At 38.7% G+C, this 13,455-nt stretch overlaps 1 protein-coding gene across 1 annotated transcript in view; it reads right to left on the bottom strand.

The window, feature by feature from the left end:
* MALRD1 (MAM and LDL receptor class A domain containing 1) overlaps positions 1–13,455 on the bottom strand; it is a 397,632-nt gene that overhangs the window by 64,728 nt on the left and 319,449 nt on the right. The window contains exon 29 of the mRNA XM_008268638.4: positions 8,634–8,835. Within this exon, the coding sequence (XP_008266860.3) occupies positions 8,634–8,835 (202 nt within the window). The remainder of the gene's footprint in view (positions 1–8,633; positions 8,836–13,455) is intronic.

Below are 13,455 nucleotides of genomic sequence, written 5' to 3'. Positions count from 1 at the left end.
GACTACTCACGTCTCAGCCACACTGTGTGTTCTCCCACACACCCTCAGTTTTTTTTTTTTTTAACAGTCCCGGTTCATAAGCTCCACACATTCACTAGTTCTTAGCCTCCTCTTATTTCTCCCCACTAGAGTCAGGTTTTTCTGCTTGGCTGAGGATGGGCACAGCCCTGAGCTGGCGCAGCTGTTACATATATCCAAAATGGTGCCTGCTCTGTTGTCTCACTCACCTTTGTAAAGTGAGTGGAGAGAAAGAATTGTGTCTATACCAGTCCCTTTTATTTTTTTTTTCTCTCCTCTAGTTCGGCTCGTGCACTTTACCCCATGGGGCTTCAAGCCTAGTTCCCTCTAGGCTCTTCCTGCCACTTTTCCGCCAGTGTCTCGGGCTACTGCGTTTTTGCCTAACCTCCCTTTCCAGCGCTGGTGTGTAGACTCGGCAGCTGGGCTCCTGAGCCATGGTTGCTCGTGCCCTCCACTTGGGTCCACCATGTTCCTCTAATTCCGGAAGAGTTTCCTCTGCAGTTTTTTCCCCAACTCTTCCCTGAGACTACAGTATTTCCACTTCTATTAAACTATATTTTCCTAGATTATCAGTGAGCTCCCTCCCTATTCCACCATCTTGGAGCCTTCCCTCAATATACTCTGTTTTTTCCAATATACTCTGGTTTTGTCACACTAGGTTTTGCTCTGAGATCCCAATTTAGTGCCCAAAGACTGAATGTCACTGTATCTAAAATGCAGATGAAGTCCTAGTTTAGTGTAAAATATTGTACTGGAATGAATCTTGAAGACAATCTTGTTCAAACCCAATCAACTCATGTAACAGATGAGGATCTTAAGTTCAGAGCATTTACATATTCAAAAACTTAGCATTCAATAAATTTTCATTACATAAAAGTGTTCCTCAGCAAAGATTTGAGTTCATAAACAAATCATCATTGGTCAAGGGAAAGTAGTTATAGTGAGATGAAAGAAATGAGTTCTAATATTCTCTTTCACAAAATCGTGAAGACATATGTTGATAATTTATTATATATTTCAAAAAAGCTAGTAGAAAGAATTTTGAATTTTTTAACCAGAAAAAAATAGTAAATGTTTAAGGAGATATATTACCCTGATTCAAACATTAAATAGTGTACACATATATCAAAACATCATATGTTATCCCACCAACATACACATTTTTCTATGTCAATTAAAACATAAAATTTCAAAACTATGCTAGATAGAAAAATAAGCATGGGCAAAGAATGTTGAATATTGATTAATGATTCTCAAGGTCAAGGAATGTATGTGAATACATAGGGTTGCACTACTTTTCAGGAATGTTATTGTTTGGAGGGTCTTATACACCTCATTGTCTCTTTGACAGTTGTTGATGAACTCATCAGTATATTAAAAGAAATAAATAGAGCCAAATAGCAGTGGGGACCAGTCAGTAATTGTTTTATTTACACATTCAAACTACTTTTATTTATGGATTTTTAAATTCATTAATTTATTTAAAATGCAAACAGTGAAAGTGAGAGGGAGAGTATGAGACAGATAGAGACAGACAGACTTTTCTATCCTGTGGTTCACTCCCGAAATCCCCACAACAGCTGGAGCTGTGCCAGACCAAAGCCAGGAGCCTAGAAATCTAGCTGGATCTTTCACATGAATAGCAGGAACTCAACCACTTGAGCCATCATCTCCTGATGCCTTCTAGGACTGCATTAGCAGGAAGCTCGATTGGAAACAGAATAGCTGGGATTTAAATCAGGCATTCAGATATGGGATGTGGGTTTGCTAAGCAGTAGGTTCACTTACTGTGCTATCACACTCACCCCCTATTTATGAATTTTATGAATAATCCACAGAGATATGCCTCAGGGTAGGCTTCCCAAAGAAGCTGATTTATAGCACAATCCAATCATCAAAGTGTTCTTTTAAATTAAATCCTTGCTGGATTGTTTCTCAGATTTTCCACAGAAATATTTCTGATGCAGAAGGAACATGAATTGGCACTCTGAAGGGAAGACTATGCAAACTCTTAGGCAGAAGCAGCTCTCCATGAATAAGCAAAGATGTATTTTCAGTTGACATTATACTCATAAGAATGGGAATAGCAGAGGGAGGAGGACGAAGGTTGGGAGTGCAGGTGGGATGGAGGTTAGGGTGCTTAAGCATCACTATGTTCCTAGATCTATATATATGAAATGCATGAAGTTTGTATACATTAAAGATTTTTTAAAAAGAAATAAGCAAAGACTGGGGAATACTCAAATGTCAGTGACTGTGATAAATAGAGAGGAGGGAACAAAGATACTTCAAGAAAGTACTGATTCACTTTGAGCAAGATTTATTATATGACTTAAGAGCAATTTTGTTTATTTTTAAGCCAATATTTGCTTAGTCTATGTGTCTTTATTTTATAAACTTTTTTTTTTTTTGACAGGCAGAGTGGACAGTGAGAGAGAGAGACAGAGAGAAAGGTCTTCCTTTTGCCGTTGGTTCACCCTCCAATGGCCGCCGCTGCAGCCGGCGCACCGCGCTGATCCGATGGCAGGAGCCAGGATCCAGGTGCTTTTCCTGGTCTCCCATGGGGTGCAGGGCCCAAGCACCTGGGCCATCCTCCACTGCACTCCCTGGCCATAGCAGAGAGCTGGCCTGGAAGAGGGGCAACCGGGACAGAATCCGGCGCCCCGACCGGGACTAGAACCCGGTGTGCCGGCGCCGCAAGGTGGAGGATTAGCCTATTGAGCCACGGCGCCGGCCATTTATAAACTTTATTTTAGTATTGTGTGTGGGGTGGTGACAAGTGTGTATGGTCACTTTAAGCCATTAGACTTATGGGTGAGATAAGAGGGGGATCCCCGTAAGAGGCAATCACACGTTTCAAGTGTGTTAGAATCAACAAGGAAGTGTATCTCATACTGTAGTTTACAACTGACTTATCCTCTGTATACTGGAGCAGAGTCAAGGCTGTAGCAACCATAAAGTTGCTTTTACCTTCATCCAACCCAACCTGTATACTCCAGTAGAGGTAAGTCACTGCTGTTTTGTCAATCTTGTAAAAATAGTATGACTAGCACATGAACATCATCTGTCATGTGTCTCATTAGGAAACACATTAAGAAATACTTTAGAGTTTGGGAGATGAGAGAAAATATTCTGAAACAGCATAAGATTCACAATTAAAGCTACATGGGTCATAGGTGCCATCAAGAAATTGCAGTTGCATTAATACCATCCTTACAACAGTGCCTTCACCAGGTATTTATCTGATTTCATACAGAGGTAGGACACTCCAAGTCAGAGCTGGACAAAGTTTAACCTCCCTTTGAGAATACAATGATATCTCAATGCCCAGTGGAGTTACTAGCTTTAGATATGTATTCAATAAATATTTCCTACACTGGCACACAGTAAATCAACAGTCTAATAGTGATTAGACTTTCCTTGATAATTAATGTGGGATTAGATCATCAAAGTGGGTAAGCTAAAGAACACAGTGACTAATTGTCTCCACTGATGTAATAAACCATAATAGTAAAAATGTAAATCAGTAAAATAGAAACTAAAAGGCTCTGTTAAAAATATATGTAACCCTAGGGTGGACATTTGGTCTAGCAGTTAAGATGTCAGTTAGGTGTAAATTCTGGCTCCATTCCCGATTTCAGCTTCCTGCTGAGCAGCCTGGAGGGCAACAGTCAGGTCAGAGCTCAAGTTGACTGCCTGCTCCTACATGGAATTACTGGTTCACCACTTAGATCTGGCCTAGCCACTGCATGGTGAACCCTTGGGGAATGATTCAGCGGATGGAGCTCTGACTCTGTCAGACTCTCAAATAAATTTTAAAAAAATATGTTTCTTGATACTTTTGAAAATGTTTCTGTAATTTGGTAACTAAAGTGATCATTATTTCATATGCATGCCATGGTTTTCCAACCTATTGCTTCAGAAGTTTTATGAGATTGTACAAAAAGGACTTTGGTCATTAGTGTTCTATCTAAGAGTAAACCTTATATTTTTGTTTTCTGACAAATCTTAGAAGAATGAAAAGGAAAATCTTCAAGGAAGAAAACCCACCAAGGATAAAAGATTTGGGAACTACCAACATTAACCAACTTCAATATTCCCAGGAACTAAGACTTGGCTCTGATAACCACACTCCTCTTCATTCTGACTTCTGCAGGTGGTTCTCTACCCTGATATTTTGTTTCTTTGAGGGGGCAAAGAATGTTAACTTTTGTTGTTTACTTATGTCTAGACAGTTGTGGGAATCTATTTCTTATAGCAATAAAAATATTTCATACATATAATTTACAGTGAAATTCAGTGAAACAGTCCCATGGATTTCATAAATGCCTAAGGAAAATCTAATGGATTTTTAGTTTTATGATTAGTAAGTTTACTTAAAGCAAAATATATTGTTTTAAAAGGAAAATGATGTGCATATCAAACTTCAGTTTAAAGAGCAGAAATTAAGTTATTGGAAATACTACCTTACTGAGTCACATAGATGGTAAAATCACTCATTGCAAATATACATCAGTTATAAATCGGTAATTATATTTTAAAAGGTATTTTATTAACAACATTCAAATATATAATAAAAACTATGGGGGAGATTATGATTTTTTCACTTCAGTTCATGAAAATTTTGGTTTATTTGTTATATTTCTATGTGAGCCCTTCATAAATTATCCAAATATTGATTTTTTATTAAAACCTAGTCATTTCTATGGGGGCACTGAACTCTAGTCACCTCTGTGGGGGAACCATAAGAAAAACACCTAATTTCCATGTATCTGCTAGTGGACATATTCCTGGAAAGATGGATGAGATTCCCTTTTGACTATAGAAAATAGGAGAGGCTGGTGCCATGGCTTGATGGGTAAAACCATTGCCTAGGGAGCCAGCATCCCATATGGATGCTTGTTCAAGACCCAACTGTTCCACTTCTGATCCAGTTCCCTGCTAATGCACCTGGGAAAGCAACCAAGAATGGCCCAAGTGCTGGGGCCCCGGAAGCTCCTGGCTTTGTTCTGGCCTGGCTCTGTTGTTGTAGACATTCTGGAGAGTGAACCAGTGAATGGATGATTCCTCTCTCTCTCTCTCTCTCTCTCTCACTCTCACTCTCACTCTCACTGTAGCTCTGCTTTTCAAATAAAAAAAAATAAATCTTGAAAGGAAGGAAGGAAGGAAGGAAGGAAGGAAGGAAGGAAGGAAGGAAGGAAGGAAGGAAGGAAGGAAATAGGAGAGCCCTGACCAGGTAGAGAGGGACAAAGGACTTATGGGGGACAAAACAAGGTAGGAAAGAGGGTATGTGTTTTGCTGTAAGAAAGCTGCATGTGTGTAAAAAGACAGAAGTCTCATGGAATACACAAAATTGAAAAAAAAAGTGAGAGAAAATAGACAGTGGTAGAGAGGTGCATGCCTTATTCTCAGAGTCCACTCTTCCCAAATCACTTACAGAAACTGCAGACTTAAAAGAAAATTGAGAGCTGATGAAACACCATATTGAGGCCCCAAAAGAGAAGATTTTTACTTAACATCACTATTCTCCACAACTGTAGAGGCTTCCTTCCTAACCAAGAATAGTGATGCCACTGCTAATGACTGCAATTGCATAAATATTCTATCTTCATATAACCTCATATAATCAAAAATTTTGTGATGGTGGAAAAATAGACAACATTATGAAATGTTAGAGAGGTTTTCTCTTGTTGTCACTAGTCCACTTTCCAGCTCTCTCCTTTGAATCACTAGTGAGTAGCTTCATAGTTTCACATAACCTCTCTCTACATGTGCATACATATATGTGCACGAATATATTCACATATATAAGTGCACTTAAGTATGTTTATATCCATTTGGAACTTCTGTTCACATTCTTCTGTTTATATTAGTTTTAGTAACTGTAGATATTCACTTTGAAAATAATTATTTGCTATTTGGCATCTGTTCTCAGACACTTAGTTTCCATACTGGATCCAACTCCTGAAAAGTTTTCAGCTTTTTTTCCCCTACGAATGCCCCTGGGAAAGCAGCAGAAGATGGATGGCTCAACTATTTGGGCCCCTGCCATGCATGTGGGGTAGAGTTTCTGGCTCCTGGCTTCAGCCTGGCCTAGGTCTGGCTGTTGTTGGTATTTGGGGAGTGAATAAGCAGATGAAAGATTTCTTTCACTCTTTATCTTTCATTCTCTCCACCACTGTGCCTTTAAAATACAAAACAATTTTTAAAACAAAGTTTAAAAAACAAAGAATTTTGATGAGGGTTATCGGAATCAAGAGCTCAAGGTTTCACACAGACTGCATTACCTGGAAGTTGAGATTGCATAGAGTGTAGGTTCCACAGGAAAACCATGAGGGTAAGAACTCAGATGTGTGTCCTTGAAGGAATGGACACTTCTGTTTTATAATTAATTTTTAATTTATTTTTAATCTGAGAAGTGGGTCAGGGCAGGGGTGTCCCATGTGCTGGTTCACTCTCCAAATGCCTGTAAATGTCTAGGGCCAGGTCAAAGCCAAGAGCTAGAAATTCAATCAGGTGTCCCACATGGGTGGCAGGGACAAAAGTACTTAAGCCATCACCTGCTGCCTTCCAGCGTGCACATTAGCAGTAAACTAGGATCAGGAGGAGACTTAAAATGTAAGTCTAGATATGCAGATATGGGGTGATGATGCCTTTTTAAAATTTTATTTAAGGTATATAAACCTCATAGTGATACTTCCCACCTTATTCTCCCTCTGGCCCATGCTCCCCAACACTTCCTCCCTATTCCCTCTTATTTTTACAATTACCTACTTTCATTTTTCCTGCATACTCATAAGATTAACTACCCAAAGAGTTCAAGAGATAGTTAGAAGAAAAAAATCACTGTTCCTGAACAGTAGAGACAAGGCTGTAAACAATCATTGAATGGCAAAATGTCAATTTCATTCTTATACATTACATTTTTGGTACTCTGTTACCATAGATCAGGGAAAATATGTGGTATTTGTCTTTTGCAGACTGGCTTATTTCACTAGTATAATGGTTTCCAGTTGTATCCATTTTTGTTGTCAAAATTGGGATTTCATTCTTTTTATGGCTGAGAAGTATTCCATAGTGTATACATACCATAATTTGTTTATCTAGCTATCAGGTGATGGACATCTGGTTTGATTCCATATCTTAGCTATTATGAATTGAGCTGCAATAAACATGGGGGTGCAGATAACTCTTTCATATGCTGATTTCATTTCCCTTGGGTAAATTCCCAGGAGTGGGACTGACTACTGTCTTAAGCACTATGCCAAATGCCTACCATGGAAAGGGAACTTTAGAATAAGGCTCTAAAACCAACATTTTAAATAAGGCATGGGTAGAAACAAAGAAAATGACCCTACTATACTTTAAAAATCAAGACGAGGTGGTGTTGTGGCACAAGAAGTTAAACTGCTGCCTGCAATGCTGTCATCCCATACAAGAGCTGGTTCACATCCCATTTGTTCCACTTCCTATCCAGCTCCCTGCTAATGTACCTTGGAAAACAACAGGGGCTGGCACCATGGCGCAGTAGGTTAATCCTCTGCCTGAGGTGCTGGCATCCCATATGGGCGCCGGTTCTAGTCCCAGCTGCTCCTCTTCCAATCCTGCTTTCTGCTGTGGCCTGGGAAAGCAGTAGAAGATGGCCCAAGTCCTTGGGCCCCTGCACCCACATGGGAGACCCGGAAAAGCTCCTGGCTTTGGATCAGCGCAGCCCTGGCCGTAGCGGCCATTTGGGAAGTGAACCAATGGATGGAAGACCTTTCTCTCTATCTCTCCCTCTCACTGTCTGTAACTCTACCTCTCAAATAAATAAATAAATAAATAAATCTTTTTTTTAAAAAAAAGGAAAACAACAAATGGTGGACCAAGTGCCACCTATAGGAGATCTAAATGGTGTTTCAGGTTCCTAGGTTCAGCCTGGCCCTTGCCATTGAGGTCATTTGATATCTCTCCCTCTCTCTCTTTTTCTCCCTCCCTCTCTCCCTCCCTCCCTCTCTTTCAGATAAATATTTTATAAAAATGAATATTTTGTAAGAGAACAAACAGCCTCACTTAATCAGAAGCAACCTAGGGAATAGAAATTCTGATTTCAGTGGAGGGGAAGGTTTCATAGAAATGTAGTTTATGACAGAACTTCTGTTTTCTTTTTGAAATAGAACAAGCATTCTATATTGCACAGTTATAATAGGTTAAGAGAACTAGCCTAGGGAAAGGAAATGTTAACATGGGGAGAGAAGATAGTTTCAAAGATAACAGATGGCTTGGGGGGGTCTTATAAAGTTACTGTGAACCTTTGGGTGTGAAGAAAGTAGGCAATAAAGCCACATTGATTACCTAAATTTCTTCATAGTTTCTTAATAATTTTAGTGCAGAGGGTTTTGTTGTTGTTGTTGTTGTTGCCTAGAGGACATGAAAATTTCATGGCAAAATTCACGGGCAGGAAACTTCTCTGCATACTACCTATACCAACTTCTCTGCATACTACCTATACCAACTTCAAATGTATGAGTAGGCATGGACTTGAAAATACAGCAATTCCTCAGAATTCCCAATTCTTCTATATTGCAGATATTAGAAGACTATACTTGGTCCTGTTTTCTGAAAGAATCACTTACCTCCAGACATGCACTCTGGGGTGAAAGAGATGTCATCAAGGGCAATGAAGATGTTCTCATTTCCACCTAAATCAGCTTCAATTGCCACTTTAAATGGACCGTTACTGGAGACAGACACATGTCCATACGTCCAGCCAGTTCTTTTATTTCCAACCACTGACCACACCAGGATATTTAGTCCTGATTCTTCAACTGTATACACCTAAAAAAGCAGCAATCAGAAGAACTCCTTGTGACTAATGAATGAAAGCATGAAATCTGTCTATATGATAGCTCAGCACACTGACAATCACATTTTTTTAATCTGTAACAACTGTGTTATAAAGTAAATTTACCCATGTTATCCTTTCTATCTTTAACAGGACCTTCCTTGATTTTGTCCTACCATTTTCTGTATGCCATCTTAAGCATCTAAAAAACTAGGGGACTTAAAACTAGTATTTGTGTCGCCCATGTTAGACCAGGGTTTTATTATGGGTACAAATCATTCACATTATAGCAGCAACCAAAAGAATGTGCAGAAATTCTTCCCACTTTAACAGAAACTATCCAGGATTAATGCAGAAGAAAAGGCAGTTCTGAAGACAACAGATGACCAGAGGAGCCTTTATCTTATGCTCTTACTGTGAGTTTATAACTATAACATTTAACCAAAATGTAATTATCAAAAGATGAGATAATATCACTCATCTCATAACATATGAAGATATTAAACTGACATTCCAAAAATAATATGAAATATTCCACTGCCAGAAATTAAGCATGTTGCCAATGTCCATCAGTATAAAACACTTCAGATAAGTAAAAAAATTCAACTAGTAACAGAAATAAAGCAAAATAAAAATAAATCAAGTTGAACATAGACTAATGAAAAATTGAAAACTTTTCCCAGAGTTTGGAAACTTGAAATATGAGATTAAAATCATAATCAAATTGAATATTTTGGGAAAGCAATATTTCCCAAGCAAAAATCAGATTTTATACTGATTATTCAACTAAATGAAATAAGCTAAGATTCAGTATGAAAGGAATTTGGGTCAGCTGACTTTTCAGTTTCACACACAAGCATTCATTTCAAACAGACTTCAGGTTAAGGGTTTGGTGGATACTTCATTCTCTAATCCATGCAAATATTTTCAATTTCTCAAAATTAAAAATAAGAAGTGGGGGTTCCAACCGAACTTGTTGATTACCCTACAACTATACAGAATCTAACTTTGTGCATAAATCCTATTTATATTACAATGATTTAAAAAGGAATGATTTTATTATATTTACTTTATAATTTTTTTTTCTGGAGAACTCAGTTCAGAAAACAAAATTATCCAAACATTTAAACACTTCTTTTTTTTGTTTTACCCTCCATCTTTAGCATATGCAAGGAGTCTTTGAAAATTTCTTGTAAAATATGTATTATTAAGTAACTGTGCATGGATTTCAAAAAATTTTATACCAAAATAAACTTATAATTCAATTTTCCTTGAATTTTTTTAAGTTCTCTTGTGTATTTCAGTTATCAGTGTATTTATTTTTATTGTTTTTGTAGCTTATTTTTGTCTCTCTTTTTTTTGACAGGCAGAGTTAGACAGTGAGAGAGAGAGGGACAGAGAGAAAGGTCTTCCTTTTCCCTTGGTTCACACCCCAAGTGGCCGCTATGGCAGGCGTGTTGTGGCCAGTGCGCTGCAAGGATCCGAAGCCAGGAGCCAGGTGCCTCCTTCTGGTCTCCCATGCGAGTGCAGGGCCCAGGGACCTGGGCCATCCTCCACTGCACTCCCGGGCCACAGCAGAGAGCTGGACTGGAAGAGGAGCAAACTGGGATAGAATCCGGCACCCCGACAGGGACTAGAACCCACATTGCTGGTGCCACAGGTAGAGGATTAGCCAAGTGAGCCGTGGTGCCGGCCTGTTTTTTGTCTCTTTATTCTTTTTTGTTCTTTACTCTTCAGTGAATCCTACATGCTCTTGCCAAACCCATTCACTTTCCACTCTCTTCTTTCCTCTTAAAATTTATTTTTCATTTCATTTGAAAGGCTTAGAAAGAGATCTTCCATCGACTGGCTCACTACAAAAATGCCTTTAATACCCAGGACTGGGCCAGGTTAAAGCCAGAAACCAAGAACTCTCACATGGTTGTCAAGAATCCATCTACTTGAGCCATCACCTGCTGCTTTCTGGAGTGCACATCAGCAGGAAACAGAAGCAGAACTGAAAGTTGAACACAGGCACTCATATGGCATAAACATGTCTCAAGCTGTGATTTAACCATTGCACTAAATGCCTGTCCCCTTTTGGATTTTCTTCTTGTTCTGCTTCTTATAACTCCATGCTTGGGGCCAGCACTGTGGCATAGTGGATAAAGCTGCTGCCTGCAGTGCCCACATCCCATATGGATGCTGGTTTGAGTCCCAGCTGCTCTACTTCTGATCCAGCTCTCTGCTATGGCCTAGGAAAGCAATAGAAGAAGGCCCAGATCTGTGGGCCCCTGCACCCACCTGGGAGACCTGGAGGAAGCCCCTGGCTCCTGGCTTCAAATCAGCACAGCTCTGGCTGTTGTGGCCAAGTAGGGAGTGAACCAGCAGATGGAAGACCTCTCTCCTGCTCGTGCTCTCTCTCGCTCTCTCTCTCTCTCTCTACCTCTCCTTCTCTCTCTGTGTAACTCTGACTTCCAAATAAATAAATAAATAAATCTAACAACAACAAAAAACTCCATGCTACCCCCTCCCCACTACAAGCAAATTCCCCAGCATATGCCAACATACCTTATCCTATTATTTGATCCTACCACTATCTCAAACTGTGGTCAACTTCACTAACTAATGAAAATATTTGATGAGTTTATATTTTTTAAATATCACCAGTATATTGAGTAGAACAATTACATGCTAGCCAGGAATTTCCACAGTGCCAATGGAAAAAATAGTAGGATTATTTAAGAGCTCCATGTAATGCTGTTTCTTACTATAACATAACCCACTAAAGCATGAAGTTACAATATAGATATTTCCATCTTATGAAAACCATATGTGTTTTATTTTCAGGAGTTTCTTTAGTGATAGTACTCAGCAAAGAATTATTTTTAATAATTTTTAAATATCCATTACTTTGAAAAAGTTTAATGGTTACTATTCTTAGGAAATAAGTCATTTTAATTTCATTGGTTTCTAATTTTACATTTCTTTAAGAAAATATTCCTGAAATGTCAATCCATATAGCACTAATAATTTATTCTTTGAAACAGCTTTCTAAAAATCAACCATTAGGGTTAATTTGGTAACATCTATTTTGATGTTCTAAATTTTGGTTGAATATAGATCCAGTAACATAATAATTTACAACAATATAGTTTTATAAAGAAATAATTTTATCATGATTTTTATAAAAATATGGATTCAAAGAACATACACATAAAGATATTAAATTACAATGAAGTTTATACTGTATTCAAAGATTATATTGTAATCACAGCAAGTGCTTATAATATATGACAGGACAAATTTCAATGAATTTGCTAAATTAGCACAAAATGATGTCATCTAAAACAAATATTATCTAATTAAATTTTTGTCAAGTTTATCAATGAGTAACTCCTCAATATTTATTTTCAATGAACATTCTTTTGAAGGAAAAACATTCAACCAGGATATGAAAAGGTAACAGAAGATATGAATGCTAATGTTAAATTCCAGAATTATATGGACTAGAGACTGGCTATTTCAACAAATATATCCATGGATGTAGGTTGTCCAGATAAAGCTTTGATAGAAAATGTTATTTTTCTTGAAGACCCTCTCCTGCAAACGGTGCCTGCAACATTGGAGCCAGGTCACTGATGCTGACTTGGAGTCTCTAAATGGACATCTCTGGATATTAGTAATGCTTCACCCATTGCATTAGGTATTTAGATTATTAAACCTGTGTGTAAAAAGCATCAGTGGAGGTTAAATGTAACATTAGTTGGCCCCATCTACTTCCAGCTGTGCTGCTAAGAGTGTGCTTTTAATCACCCTTGATTGGACAAAGCAGTGGACTGAGCTATTGCTCCATCCTTAGAATGCATGGTTCATAGAGTTTACTCTGAACACACTCACATTTCATAAACAAGAAAGAAAAACCTAAAATTAATGGAATGGAAAATTTCCCTCACATAGGAGAAGTAATATAAAGGATAGAAATAATAGAAATAGGAACAATGCTGCCCATATTAATGAAAATATAATCCAGTCATATATTTTATGTTGCATGAACCCCAAATCCTGGGTGGATATAGGGTAAAACTATTACTGCTACTTGTGGCTCTGGAATTAGAGACATAAACAAAGATTAAACAATTAAACAAAACAGTAAGACTTGTAGTCTCCAGTCTAACAAACAATAGGAAAAGGACTGAACAAACAGAAAACCAACACGTTTTCTTAGATACAACAGAGTATTTGATATTAGAAGGCAAGCTGCTGGCCGGCGCCACAGCTCACTAGTCTAATCCTCCACCTGCGGCACCAGCACCCCGGGTTCTAGTCCCGGTTGGGGCACCGGATTCTGTCCCGGTTGCCCCTCTTCCAGGCCAGCTCTCTACTGTGGCCCTGCAGTGCCGTGGAGGATGACCCAAGTGCTTGAACCCTACACCCGCATGGGAGACCAGGAGAAGCACCTGGCTCCTGCCTTTGGATCGGCGTGGTGCGCCAGCCACAGTGCGCCGGCCGCAAAGGCCATTGTGGGGTGAACCAACAGAAAAGGAAGACCTGTCTCTCTCACTGTCCACTCTGCCTGTCAAAAAAAAAAAAAAAAAAAAAGGCAAGCTGCTGCAAATTGGAGAGAAAATAAA

The sequence above is a fragment of the Oryctolagus cuniculus genome, chromosome 13 (genome assembly GCF_964237555.1).
Source record: "Oryctolagus cuniculus chromosome 13, mOryCun1.1, whole genome shotgun sequence".
NCBI lineage: Eukaryota > Metazoa > Chordata > Mammalia > Lagomorpha > Leporidae > Oryctolagus > Oryctolagus cuniculus.
The sequence above is the reverse complement of the archived record's forward strand: the minus strand, read 5'-3'. Positions and strand labels throughout refer to the sequence as shown.